The sequence below is a fragment of the Rattus norvegicus genome, chromosome 2, assembly GCF_021556685.1.
Source record: "Rattus norvegicus strain SHRSP/BbbUtx chromosome 2, alternate assembly SHRSP_T2T, whole genome shotgun sequence".
In the NCBI taxonomy this organism is placed as follows: Eukaryota; Metazoa; Chordata; class Mammalia; order Rodentia; family Muridae; genus Rattus; species Rattus norvegicus.
Genome location: NC_141535.1, coordinates 184393790 through 184408118, shown reverse-complemented (window position 1 = coordinate 184408118; position 14329 = coordinate 184393790). Strand labels below are relative to the sequence as shown.

Below are 14329 nucleotides of genomic sequence, written 5' to 3'. Positions count from 1 at the left end.
CACTTTTCTCTGTGGCAGGTAGGTCCAGCAACCTGGCGTTTAAAGTTATCTACTCTCTCTTCAACTCTCTCTTCTTTCACAACTACTTTTCTAGAAAAGGGGTTTTCACTTTTATTTAAGTCGGGGGGGGGTATCATTTTAGTGTCTTTCTGTGACATCCTCCCCTATGGTGTACCTCTGGTTGGCTTGGAACTTAATTTGAAGATCAGGCTGGCCTTAAACTTTCTGCTAGGATCAAAGGTGTGCACCAGGATAGATTCTCTCTCTTTTGGGTCAATTCATCAGTCTGTTTGTTTGTTTAGTTATTTTTAAAACCTCTTTTCCAAACCACTCTTTGGTCTAGAAGTAACCTGATCCAGGAGGGACACCACCTCTGCAGAAGGTCGCCAAACTGCACATTTTCTCATTCTCTCACTCCCCCCACCCCCTCTCCCTCCTTGTTCTTCCTTAGGGCTCTATCCCTTATAGAAGGCTTCTCTTGGAATGCAGAGACCTAGCAACCCAGCTACAGAACAGGTAGGTGGACTTTCCCCTCCAGGGTCCACGCCCAGCATCTAAAGGCTGGGGGAGGGGAAGGGAATGATCTCCAGCTAACGCCACGGAAATGCTAGCTGTATCGAAGATTCCTCTTCAATATATTACAATAAATATTTACCGAACAAATAAAGGAGAGAACTATTCAGAGGCCAGCAAGGTAAGCTAAGCCAATCTTCTTTTTAACATACCTCAGCGGTTAACATTAGGAGCCAGCTTTAATGTTACCTGCCTCAGTCTGCAGGCAAAAGCACCCCAGAGTCTTTTCGGTGTAGTGGGACCAAAAGCCCTACTTGACAGGCTTTCAAAAAAGGTGGATTTACAATCTGTGGTTGAGTCCCTTTCTGCTTATAGAGGTTATTCTGATGCGTATAAATTTACAGCACTAGGTTCCCAAGTCATTCATTCTACACGTATTTTATTAAGAGCCAAGAGTGCTGACCTCTGTTATAGGCGTTTGAGATGAAGCGTACAAAACAAAAGAAAATGAAGCTCTCGGCTTTGGCCGAGCTTTTCATAGGGAGACAAAACGATGAAAATGATTTTTAGGATGATGTAAATTAGGTGATTTCATACTACAAAGAAAAAAGGGTGCAAATGATTGTGGAGGCCAGGAGCCCGAGGATGAGAATCCAGGACTGGGGTTCTGGTTCAGATTGCTGATAAGGCAGGCGAGCAGAGATGCAGGACGTGCTGACGTCCGGAGACTACGAAGAAATTTTCTGCGGAAAGCGACAGAACAGTATTCCGGCTTATGCGGAGGCAGATGAAGGGCAGAAAGGGCTGTGAACCGAGATTTGCTTTGAGAAGAGCACTCGGTAGGCATTTCCCACAGAACCCAGGGGATGCTCTGGTGCTAAGCTACCAGGGTCCGCAAAGCCCCGACGCCCCCAAAATGGCCTCTTAGGTCCCCCCGTGCCCCGCCCCCGCCCACCAGCCCACGTGACCCCACCGCCCCTCCCGTCCACCGGGCTGGGGACCCCGGTTCTGGGTTCCCGCGGTGTCTGCTCCGCCCCTTGCGGGAAGCTGACCAATAGAAGGAGGGGTGAGGCGGGGCGGGAGGTGACGGCCAATGGGGCGGAGCTCCTGAGGAGTAACAGGTTGGTGGGCGGGGGAGAGGAGGGAGCTCAGAGCTCCGAGGGGCTGGGCTGCAGCGGCGCGTGCAGCTCGGGAGGACAGAGCGCGAGCCCCTGCGGGGTGTGCGAGCCCGGGAGTACCGATCAAGACCCGGGTGAGTGAATCTGCCCCGAGCCAGGTCACCTGCGATGCGGGTGAGCCCTCAGGAGTATGCCTGAGGGGCGGAGTGGAGGCATCAAATGCCCTCCTCCTGGGCACAGGTGCTGAGTTTAGGAGGAAGGGCGGTCAGAGTGCGGTGGCAGAACTACGGGCTGACCCCTACTCCACAGTGCCAGAAACGAGTGGCTGGGAAGGTGCCAGGTGTGAGGCACCTGAGGGTAAGGTTATTCCCAGGGCATGCATGCATTTCAGCGCTACAATCTCTGGAGGTCAGGCGCCAGCCCTTGGGGCAGAATTTCTCTTGGAGACCAGCATGGGGGCGGGGGAGGGTTCATTCTATTGGAGCAAATGGAAGTGCCGCCAGAGGTTCAGATACTAAAATGATGATACCCGCATGTGCTTGATTTGGGGGGTGACTACCCCCACCCCCTGTCAGACCTTACTGGTCTCTGACACTCTCCTTCTGGCTTTGGAAATGCTCTGAAATGTGGGATAATTCGCTGACCATTTGCCTACAGGTGAAAGCAGTTGCCAGTAAGACACTTAGGTCAGAATACGAGGGCACCAGTCTCTTTCCTAGGTGTGAGATTATTTAAGGCTGTTTCTTTCTTTGCTTTCATGCCAGGGAAAAATTTTTCCTTTTTCCTCTAGAAAGAACTGCGTGTAATCTTCAAGAGAGGGGAATGGAGAAGCATAAATCCCTGAACCCACAAAATAGCTGAAAATGTTTGCTTTCTCGGGGATGTGAAACGAGGATTGATACTGGGTTTCACATAGCCTATGCTAGCCTTGAACTTGCCGTATAGCTGAGGCTGGCCTTGAACTGGTGGTCTGCTTCAGCTCCCAGGGCCAGGATTACCCTGGCCAGGTTTATGTCACCACACCCATCTAGAAATAGTCTTCTTTCTTGAGGCTGATGTAAAATCTTTCATATATATTTTTTTTCTCCTCCTCCTCCTCCTCTTCCTCCTCCTCCTCTTCCTCTTCCTCTTCCTCCTCCTCCTCCTCCTCCTCCTCCTCCTCCTCCTCCTCCTCCTCCTCCTCCTCCTCCTCCTCCTCCTCTTTCTCCTCCTCCAGATTGGGGGACACTGGTGAGATCTGGGAGTGCAGCTAATTTCCTTGCCGCTTCACAGAATCCTGATTCCCTGAAACCCTAGTAGGCATCCCTGATTCATGATCTTTGGCAGACTAGTACTAGTGATACAGAAACATAGAACTCCCTAGGAGACCAAAAGACTAGGGGAATTACACCTCCACATTCCTAGGCCACATAAGAGGTATATATTGGGCACCAGACAACTTCTGAGGTGAATTTCCTTGCCTTAGGCAGCAGTGGAAGCAGAGTCAACCTTAGCTTGGCCCCTTTGATGCTCTGTCTGAAGACAGTTGCTATAATTGGGAAATAATTAGCAACCGCTATGTTTGTAGACAAGCTGCCTACATGTTCCTTTCATCCTGAGTATTTGGGAGTATGGGTCTGGCTCTGGGGCCTGCCGATTCAGAGATTTGCCTGATTCTAAGAGGATTCTGGCTTCCTGTGGTTCCCAGACTGGCTTGCCTGCCCTTACCCTTGTGGGAGAAGAGGGGGTAGGGCTGCTTCTCTTTGTGCCAGGGAGGGGGGAACCAAGGGCCTGGGAGTTGACGGAGGTAAGTGTAAGACCAGGAATGCTGCTTTGGGAACTTGAGAGGGAGTGGTGGAGGGAGATAAAGTTCCTGTCACACACTGGCTTGTCACCAAGTTCTTTGTGCATCTGTAACTCCTGTCTCCTCCCCACCTTCTGCCTCCTCCTCCTCCAGAACCTCGGCCTTGGCCTATCGGCTGGACCGAGCTTCCACTCTTGGTCTTGTCCCTCTGACTTTAGTGGGGACCTGCAAGGTTCCAGTGTAGCCTTCCGGGCCCTCCCTTCTCTTTGCCTCTCAAACCAGTTCAGCCAGTTTGTAAGGGCCCAGTTCTTCATTGTGTTTTACCCCCACTGGCCAAGCAGCTCTAGTTGGCTCTCAGGTTTCTGCTTTTCCAGTGAATATGGTCTGGAGTCCACTTGGGAGTTCTGTTTGTGCCTACAAGGAGCCTTCTTATCAAATGATAAGGTCCCTGAGCGTTCCGTTCTTATTTTCACCATTTACTTGCTTTCTTGTTACCACTGAGATGGTTCTAATTGCCGTTCGTTGTTGTTTGTTTTAGTTTGTCCACTTTGTAAATGTTCTGGTTATTCAATATCTGCACATTGCCTGGCCCTGTGTCTATCAGCCCTTCCTCCATACACCCGAAACACCCCATCCCCCATCCTCACTCACTTCCTGCCAGAAGTCCAGGGACCCTGTCACTCCTAGTTGGAAGCCAGATGCGTATGGCTGGGCCAGAGGTGATGGAATTGGGGCAGGGCAGGCTAATGAGTAACTCAGGAAGAAGTGGCTGTCTGGTACAGGTGTAGTGTGCCTTCTCCCTGTGCTCAGGCAGAAAGGGCAGAGGCAGACAGATGGCGCTGAATTAACTTCTGTCCTGGTCTTTTCCCAGAGTACAGTTGGTGAGAAATGCCCTGGGCATGTGCCAGGGAGGGAAAAGAGGGTCAGGCATCTGGTGAGAGTCCAGGCCTGGACTTCGTGTTGGTCTTGATCATTGTTTACCTGCCTAGGGCTTATGCAAGTTCTTGGAGCTGCCCTGCTCCCGTGGCCCCACCCCACTGTCCTCTGTAACTGAAGGCGGGTAGGTTTCGGGTTTTCCGTGTTGAATCATTTAGAGCTCTGTTTTCTGACCCACCCTAAAGATCTCTCAGTTCTGGCCTCTGACCCATAGGTCGAGGATCTGATAGTGCTTGAAGTCAGAGGAAGGGGGTCTTCAGAACCTAGGGGATCATGGAGAGCACTCCTGCATTGTCTGGACCTCTGGCCCAAGGGGTTGGGCACTTTGCTGTGCCTCCACTGGAGTTCCTTGACCTGAGCTGGAAGATCTGCAGATATCCCTGACAGGGCAGAACTTTATCATGAATAAATCATGTGATTCTTGAGAGCTGGCAGTTTAGGCACACCTGATTGTAAGATCAGGACTGCATAGGGCAGAGAGTCCAGGAAGGCGCCTTCCAAAAGTCCTGGGATACAGCCTTCCAAAAGTATTCATTTGTGTGCTTCCGTGTTCCAGGCCGAGGACAGCTGAGCGACTTTGTCCTGTAGGACTTTATTGTCTAGTGGAGGAGACAGCAAACACTCTCTTAGGTAAATGTGTGGAGGTAAACTGAGGTAGCCCTGCTGGGAGTATGAATTAATGACGGAAGCTTTGTAAGAAACTATCTGCTTTTCCCAGTGAGACAAACACAATGGCGCCTCTTTCTTCTACTTCTCTTTCTATTTCTCTTTCTTTCAGATCTCTACCGAAGCTTGGGTGCGCTTCCACACATACACGGGGCTTTCTATTTTCCTCTGAAGCCCTTTCCCTTTCTGCCCTGCAGCTGCGTTTCTGCCATGTGGTTGGATGCTGACCCCCACCACTAAACCTGCAAACTTTTCTTAAATCAAGGCTTTCCCCTTTTTGCTTCTGGCAACTTTTTTCCATTTCCTGCCTCCTGGCAACTGCTGAGATTGACAGTTTGTCTGCCCTATTGTTTCTCTCTCAAAATCTAATAAAATTGTATCGAAGCTTCCTTCTCAGTCCCATTTATAAATTCTTATATTAATGAAATTTAAGACCCAAAGAGGGAACCTCGATTTCCTCAGCAGCAGTCCCTAGCTACTTAGTGAGTTCAAGACCAACCTGGGCTACATAGACCTTTGTCTCAAAAAAAGAAAAAATTAAATGTTATAAAATTGTTGCATGTGAAGATGAAGGCAAACAGTCTGTTTATTACCCCCCTTTATAATTTCTTTTTATTATTTATGTGCTTTTTTTTTTTTTTTTTTTTTGCCCGCTTCTCTGTCAGATGCCGTGGAACTGGAGTTACAGACAGCTGTGAGCTGCCTATGTAGGTGCTGGGAATTGAACTTAGGTCCTCTGGAAGGGCAGCCAGTGCTCTTCACCACCGAGCCATTGCTTCAGTCTTTATTACTTATTTTATTGAGACAAAAATCTTGCTATGCAACTGATCTTGAACTCACAGCAATCCTCCTGCCTCAGCCTTACAAGTGCTAGGATTATATGTACATGCTTTCCCAAGTAAGATCCTCACTCTAGTGCAGTGCTTCTCAACCTTTCTAATGCTGTGACCCTTTAATACAGTTCTTCAGGATGTGGTGACCCTCCAATCATAAAGTTATTTTCATTGCTATTTCATAACTGTAATTTCGCTACTGGTATGAATTGTGATGTAAATATCTGTGCTTTCCAGTGGTCTCAGGTGACCCCTAGGAAAGCGTCATCAACTCCCAAAGGGTGGAGAACCCAGAGTGGTTGAGAACCACTGCTCTCAACCTCTGGGCTCTGCCTTCACACACTTAATTCTGTGTTAGAAGTTTGTGTGGGCTGTGCCCTGAGGAGGTGCCTGCTTTCAGTCTCATGACCCCAAGTGTTACTCATTCTCAATGAAGGGGTTCTCCCTGCCCATCCCTTTTTCCAGTTGGGAAGGGCTAGGGATGCTAAGAATGCCCTCAGTGTCCATTTCTCCCCGAAACCCTTTCTCACCTGGACTCTGCCCCTCCTGCCCCTCCTCCCTTCAGCTGCCCAGTTTCTTGGCTTCCTAGAGCTTCTACTATCTCTGAGAGGAACCTTGCCAAGTTTCCTTGGCCAGAACCTCACAGGGAGGTTGAATTGGGTGAGATTCTTTTTCTGTCTGGCACACTTGAGACGACTCCTTCCAGCTTGGTGCTGGGCTCTGTTAAAAACTATCAGGAAGAGCAGGGAATCTACATTTGTTGATGTTAATTTGCTTGGAACAAAACTTCCCTCCCAAGTTCCTGGAGCCAGAGCACACCTGGAACACATTCCATTTGCTGACTCTAAGCGTGAACAATGTGGATCAGGAAGTTGACCTGAGGAGGGCCTTGGCTTTATCCTGAAGCCTACCTATTCACAAGTTCTTGAACACTCAAACTAGCACGCTCAAATCTGTATTTAAAGGGCTGGAGACGAAGCTCTGTTTGGTAGAGTGCTTGCCTAGCATACATGAAGCCCTGAGCTCCATCCAAAACTCCATAAAACCAGGCCCAATGGCTCACCTTTGTAAGACCAGTACTCAAGGAGTGGAAATAGAAGGAACTGAAGTCCAAGGTCATCTTCAGTAGCGTAGGGAGTGTGAGGCCAGCTTTGGCCACATACGACTTTATTTTAAAAGAGAAAGAAGGAAAGAAAGTCTTCCCTTCTCTCCTGCTTGCTTGCTTGCATGCATGCTTGCTTGCTCTCCCCTTCCTCCTTTCCCTTCCCTTCCCTTTCCTTCCCTTCCCTTCCCCTTCCCCTTCCTCCCTCCCTCCCTCCCTCCTTCCTCCCTCCCTCCCTCCCTCCCTCCCTCCCTCCCTCTCTTGGTGCTGAGGACTGAATCCCAGATCTCACAGATGCTTTACCACTGAGTCACAGCCCAGCCTGAAGTCCTTTCTCAGCTAGGCAGTACATGTATACGGTACCAAGGTCAAAAGGGTCAAACAGCAACAGGGGAGATCCTGGAGAGTAGAAACCCTAATGTCACTGTCTAGCCCTCAGTACCCTTACTGCAGAGACATCACCGCTGCCAGCTGAAGTATCTTCCCCAGAATGGGATGCCACATTTTATAATCTATTTATTTTAATAAACTTCTGCAGTCAGCGGTTTCCGTTTTCAAGGCAGTAGAAGAATGAGATAGGCAGGTTTTGGGGTTCACCTTTACCTGGTGGACCCCATGGCTATTTGTTGTAGGTAAAGATCAGAAATTATCTTCAAAGTCTTAATAAGCCACAATTCTCAGGACTGCATCAAAGGGAATGAATTATTTTGCGGATGTGGGCTTCAAAGTGTGTTATGTTTCATTTTGATTTTTTTTTTCTTCCTATGTTTGGGTTCAGACTCGGCCTTGTACACACTTGGCAAGCTGTCTACTAATGAACTATCTTCTTAGCCTTTTCTTTTTTTTTCCTCCATCTTTATTTTATTTATTTATTTATTTTTTCCGGAGCTGAGGACTGAACCCAGGGCCTTGCACTTGCTAGGCAAGCGCTCTACCACTGAGCTAAATCCCCAACCCTTTCTTCCATCTTTATTAAATTGGGTATTTTTTTATTTACATTTCGATTGTTATTCCCTTTCCCGGTTTCCAGGCCAACATCCCCATAACCCCTGCCCCTCCCCTTCTTTATGAGTGTCCCCATCCCCATCCTTTCCCCATTACCGCCCTCCCCCCAACAATCACGTTCACTGGGGGTTCAGTCTTGGCAGGACCAAGGGCTTCCCCTTCCACTGGTGCTCTTACTAGGCTATTCATTGCTACCTATGAGGTTGGAGTCCAGGGTCAGTCCATGTATAGTGTCTGGGTAGTGGCTTAGTCCCTGGACGCTCTGGTTGGTTGGCATTGTTCCTTCTTAGCCTTTTCAAAGTGTGCTATCTGGATCAAGAATATCGGCATCACCCAGGAGAAGCTGCTGAGGAATGCCAATTCTTAGGTCCTTCTCAGGACTAATAAGTCAGAAACTGGGCGTAGACTCCCATACCCTTCATTTCTTCTCCTGCTCAGATAAGATATGAGAACCATTTTCTATGGAAGAAACTGACTAGGCAGCCAGCTTCCCTGAAGCTACGTTTCTACTTGAGGCTCTTGAGCTAAAACTTGTTTTCTTCATCTTCTAGGAGCCCTCCTACATGTGGAGCTGGCACTCATGATGGCTGATCCCCGGGGCCCTGTAGACCATGGAGTCCAAATTCGATTTATTACAGAGCCAGAGGGTGCTGCTGAGATGGGCACCCTTCGTCGGAGTGGGCGGCGGCCTGCTAAGGATGCTAGAGCCAGCACCTATGGGGTCGCTGTGCGCGTGCAGGGCATCGCCGGGCAACCCTTTGTGGTTCTCAACAGCGGAGAGAAAGGAGCTGACTCCTTTGGGGTCCAAATCAAAGGGGGCAACAACCGGGGGTCCCCAGGTGCTCTGAGCTCTGATTCAGAGCTCCCCGAGAACCCCTACTCTCAAGTCAAGGGATATCCTGCCACTTCTCAGGGCAGCACATCTGATGAGGAGCCCAGGGACCACTTGAATGGAAAACTACTCCGTTCCCAGTCGCAAGCCTCTCTGACAGGGCTTGCTCTTATGAGTCCTAGTAATAGGAGCACCAGCTTGCTGGAACTAGCCCCCCAAAAGACTCCCTCAGTTAACACCATTGACACTGCTCCCTTGTCGTCAGTGGACTCGCTTATCAACAAGTTCGATGGTCAGAAGGGAAGCCAGGTCCGGGGCCGCACAGGCCGCCGCACAAAGACTCTTCCCCAAGAGCAGCAGCGGAAGCGGAGCCAGAGTCTGGACAGCAGGCTCTCACGGGATACACGTGAAGATCGGGAACTCCAGTCAACCAACCACTGGGCTCGTGGAACAAAGTATGACAACCATATGGACAGTTCAAAGACCCTACCCCAGAAGCAGAGCCCTTTCAGCAGCTTTAGCCGTTCCCGTCAGACTCAAGACTGGGTGCTTCAGAGTTTTGAGGAGTCACGGGAGAAAGTACAGGATCCCGCCATGGTGCAGGTCAGATGTCATCCCTCCCCATTTCCAACCTCCCTGGCTTTTTTATCATGCCACAGACTCCTTTGCTAACTCAGATAAAATAGGAGAGAAGGTCTTTGTCTTTTGTTCGTTCTCCATTTTAGCTACTAAATATCCACATACACAACAGACTTTCAAGGGTAAAATTCTAAGGAAAGTGGAAATGAGCATGGAGAGATAGCCAATCTTCAGTCGTCAGCAAATGCTAATCTGCTAGGCAGGAAGATATGGAGAGCCCCTTGGATAGTCTTGGTGAAGACTACGCTTTGTCCTTTTTTACTCAGTGGCATAACTAAGTGGGGAGCATCTTTACTTTGAGACAAACACATGTGCATTCTACAGCTCTGTGCATTTATAAACTCTAGTAATCTGTTGGCATTACTGACAAATTACTTGGGACATAGCTCACAGATGGTTATTGAGAAAAGTCTCGTCTGCAGCAATATTGCAGAGATCTACCAGCTTTTGGACATTTTCCTCTGGGCTGTTTCTCAGGCCCGAAGTGTTGTTCCTCATTCTGAGAGGCCTTGTCTCTCAGCTGCCACCCCCGTTCCATTCAAAACACACACATACACACACACACTATATATATATATCCTAATCTTCCCTCTCTTCCTCTCCTCTTCCTTTTCTTTCTCCTTGTCTTCATTTTTCTCCCCCAGTTCAAATCCACCCCAGACCTTCTCCGAGACCAGCGGGAGGCAGCACCACCAGGCAGTGCGGACCATATGAAGGCCACCATCTATGGCATCCTAAGGGAGGGGTGAGTGAGGTCCACCTGATGGTGGGAGCATACACTTTCCTCCGGTCCCTCTGGCTTTGTTTCCCATCTTCCTTGCTTTTCCCTTTTCTCTACTCACCCTTGCTTCTATCCTTTTGTCCTCCAGAAGTGCTGACAGTGAGGCATCTGTGAGGAGGAAAGTTAGTTTGGTGCTGGAGCAGATGCAGCCTCTGGGGGTGAGTGACCTTCTGTGGGGTCCCAGCAAGGGTCAGAGTCTTGAGGCCTCCTGGGATGAGATTGCGGGCTCACTTTCCACTCCTTATTTCCTAATACCTCTGGCAGATGGTTTCTCCTGCTTCTACTAAGGCCCTGGTAGGGCAGGCTGAACTTACCCGGAAAATGGAGGAGCTTCAGAAAAAGCTGGATGAAGAGGTGAAGGTGAGGCTGGTGACGAAAGATACAGGAGGATGCCTTTAGCTTGTCCTGGGGATGGATGGAGCTGGCTCCTTTTTGTTTGTTTTGAGACAGGGTCTTACTGAGTGAATATCCCTGACTGGGCTTGAATTCACAGAGTTCTTCTTCACTTTGCTGGGATCAAAGATGTGTGCCACCATACCTAGCTGGACTGGTTCTTCTATGTAGTAGGACAAGTACTATCTGTATTACACGAGACAAGAAGTCAGTGTCCTCATCCCGCCAAGGACTTTGAGTTTCTCTGGATTCAAGATGGGTGGAGCACATTAGAAAGCTAACTACTTCCTTTTCATTTTCCCCAGGAGTCCTTATCTTGGGCTTGCTACTAACTACTTATATAAAGCCTGAGAAACTTGCTTTCTTTTGTTCTCTAGTCTAGTGGGCTAGTCAGTTCATAGAATGCTCACCTCACATGCGTCAAGCTCAGGGTTCAGTCCCTAGTACCGAATGCAACCAATTGTGGTGGTACTTGCCTGTACCAGCACTGAGGAAGTAGAGACAGGAAGATCAGGAATTCAAGGTCATCTCTGTCTATTTATCAGGCTTGAGGACAGACTGAGTTACATGAAACCATATCTCAAAAAAATTACTTATATTCTATGTGTCTCAAGTCTTTTTCTCATAATCATGATAGCAATAATAGTGGAATTCGTTGAGTGTAATTTTTATGGCAGATACTGTCCTGGGTAATACATGATCATTTCAGTGGCTGTGCAAAGTGTACTAGGACCTCCTTCTCTGATGAGAAATCTGAAGATCGGAAGAGAGGCTGAGGGAATTGCTGTGGCAGTAAGTTGCAGAGATGGAATGAAAAGACACGGCCATTCTTTCTCTAAAACTTACACCTTTTAATTTTTACTTTTGTTTTTGGAGTTAGGAAGGCAGGATCTCAGAAGGACTGACCCTGAACTCACTGTTAGCCATGAATGACCTTGTAATCTTCTTGCCCCTACCTTCTGAATTTTGAATTACAGATGTCCATGACAATGCCCGGTTTATGCAGTGCTGGGGATGGAACCCAGGCAAGCACCCCACCATCTAGCCACACCCTTAGCCCCACACCCCTTATAAATGCTTCTTCCACCTCTCACAGTGTTGCCTTGTACATAGTTGGAGTTCAGCTTGTGTTGGTTTGAAGTCCTCTTGTTAAGGAGAAAGCAATTCAAGGTTAATGGTTAAGTGGAGTCAACTAAGAACTAATCTTAGTTGAGTTCTTCAAGTATTCCAATCCTGTTTCCTTCTCAGAAAGTAAAGATAATAATATACTCTCTATTTATTTGTTGCAAAAGAGATTACTCCAAAATGTAACATCTTAAAACAACATTTCTCAATGTCTGCTATGAAGAATCAGGGATCAGCCTAGCTGAGTAATTTCAACTCATGGTTGCTATTACTAGGACATTTAGGGGACTTAAGGAGGTTTGGTAGATTGAGTGATTGACAAGGTTTCAACTCTGTAGCCTAAACTGCCAAACTGGCCTGGAATTCACTCTGTAGCCCAGGCTAGCCTGAGTTCACAGTGATTTTCCTGCTTCTGTCCCCCCAAGGACAGGATGACAGTCTTGTGCTACTGTGCAGAGCTATACTAGATCTTTCTACAAGCTTTTCCTGTTCTCCATCTCTCTTCCAGAAGCGGCAAAAGCTAGAACCATCCAGGATTGGGCTAGAGAGGCAGCTGGAGGAGAAGGCTGAAGAGTGCCACCGACTGCAGGAGCTGCTGGAGAAGAGAAAGGGGGAGGTCCAGCAGAGTGCCAAGGAGTGAGTGTGCAGATGGGTCATGTGACATGTGGGCCATGTGGGTTGTTGGGGCCTGGGCCTAGAGGTGGATCCTCCCAGAGTTGAGAGAAGCAGAGGGGAAATCTTCAGAAGCTAAAGGAGCGGGGATTGTTTTCTCTTTCCCTTTCTGTGGTAATGGTGATAGTGCACGATCTGGAGATAGGTTACCTGAGAATGCCGGTCAAGGTTCTTAGTTTGTAAAATGGCCCAAAAGCTATCTCACAGGGTTATCGTGAGGATATTTACTCACTGGTACAGCAGGTGTCTTCTGTCTGTGAGTGATGTTGTTTATGGGACAGGCTGTGACGAGGTCCGTCAGTGAACCTTACAGGTAGGGCTCTCCACTCTAGAATCTTAGCTCCTGGGGATAGGAAACAGCCAGTGAGGAAGTGTAGTGTGTGAGTGACTGTAACACTTGAGAAGGTGGTGAGGATGGCAGGCTAAGATAGAGCAGGAGGGGCTCATGCAAAGACAGCTCTAAGTATTGATTGAAGTTGGGTGTAAAAGTTCGTTTAAGGGGGCTGGGGATTTAGCTCAGTGGTAGAGCGCTTACCTAGGAAGCGCAAGGCCCTGGGTTCGGTCCCCAGCTCCGAAGAAAAGAACCAAAAAAAAAAAAAAAAAAGTTCGTTTAAGGCTTAGAGCTGGCACGGCTGGTAGAGGCGCTTACCACAGAGCCGGAGGACCCGAGTTCAGTCCCTGGGACACACAATTGGGAGGGAGAGAACTGACTCCTGCAAGTTGTCCTCTGACTGTCACACTCTCATACATATATTCAAAGTAAACAAATAAAATAAAGGAAATAAAATAAAGAAAAAAAGATTTGAATAGGGACATGGTGTAGTTCATTGGGGAAGTGCTGGCCAGTTTGGCAAAGCCCTTCTATCTCAAACACTGCAAAACAAAATATGCAAAGAATAGATATTTAAAGGAAGTTTAAATGAGTCAATGTGTGGCAGATGTGTAACTGCCTAACATAGTATCCAGTAATGCTATCATCTATTGTCAGGCTTCAGAACATGAAGCTCCTGCTGGGCCAGGAAGAAGGACTACGACATGGGCTGGAGACCCAGGTGAAGGAGCTACAGCTCAAGCTGAAACATAGCCAGAATCTTGATCCCGGAAAGGAGAGTCTCCTGAAGGTAGGACAAGAGGTGTAGGGTGTAGATTCTCGGTTCCCTCAGCATCTTCAGGCCTGCTCATCCACTGTTTGCTTCAAGTATGAAAAGCTTGTAGGTTTTCTCTAGGGCTTTTCTGTGTGCCTTCAGGCAGACTCAGAGGCAGTGTGAGGCAGGAGGCCAGAATGAAAGTTTTCCTTTATTCTACGGGCAGCTTAGAGGGCACGAAGCACTTAATACCAGACTAATACAAAGTATGAATACATTTTCTTTTTGGAGGTGGGACTTGGCTAAGTTGTCCATTCTGGCTTCCAACCTGTGATCCTTCTGTCTCAGCCTTCTAATTATTAGAGTTAGACATATATGCTTCCCTGCCAAGCTCTCAATAAATATTTTTTGGCTAAATGGGTGAGCTATTTAATAGACTGAATGAGTCCTAATATGACCATATTGCTTTTACCTTCCTATCCTCCAGGACTTGTTAGAGACCCGGGAACTTCTGGAAGAGCTCTTAGAGGGTAAACAACGAGTAGAGGAGCAGCTTCGGCTGAGGGAACGGGAGCTGACAGCCCTTAAGGGGGCCCTGAAAGAGGAGGTGGCCTCCCATGACCAGGAGGTGGAACATGTCCGGCTGCAATACCAGCGAGACACAGAGCAGCTTCGCCGGAGCATGCAAGATGCAACCCAGGCATGTGACAGGAACTGGAGCTGGAGAAGGAAGATGCTGCCAGGGAATGGGGCTGCCTTATTAGTGTATTTTTGAACTTTTCATAGTTGCAACTAAGAGTCTTCTTTAAAGGATATGTGAGATGTAGTGAGAAGCCTTGGTTAGGA

General features: G+C 48.2%; 1 protein-coding gene and 1 long non-coding RNA gene across 4 annotated transcripts in view; one reads left to right on the top strand and one right to left on the bottom strand.

Moving 5' to 3' along the window:
* The first annotated feature begins 520 nt into the window (after window positions 1-520).
* Window positions 521-14329, top strand: part of Cgn (cingulin) — a 27570-nt gene continuing 13761 nt past the window's right edge. The window contains exons 1-8 of one of the 3 annotated variants that reach the window (XM_087624013.1): window positions 521-694; window positions 8508-9391; window positions 10072-10172; window positions 10297-10366; window positions 10473-10568; window positions 12235-12362; window positions 13387-13519; window positions 13971-14183. In XM_087624013.1, coding sequence (XP_087480139.1) covers window positions 8537-9391; window positions 10072-10172; window positions 10297-10366; window positions 10473-10568; window positions 12235-12362; window positions 13387-13519; window positions 13971-14183 — 1596 coding nt within the window. In that variant the 5' untranslated portion in view covers window positions 521-694; window positions 8508-8536. 3 annotated transcript variants of the gene reach the window in all.
* Window positions 11867-14329, bottom strand: part of LOC120100872 (uncharacterized) — an 18344-nt gene continuing 15881 nt past the window's right edge. The window contains exon 3 of the long non-coding RNA XR_015676501.1: window positions 11867-12741. This is a non-coding gene — a long non-coding RNA (uncharacterized LOC120100872). The remainder of the gene's footprint in view (window positions 12742-14329) is intronic.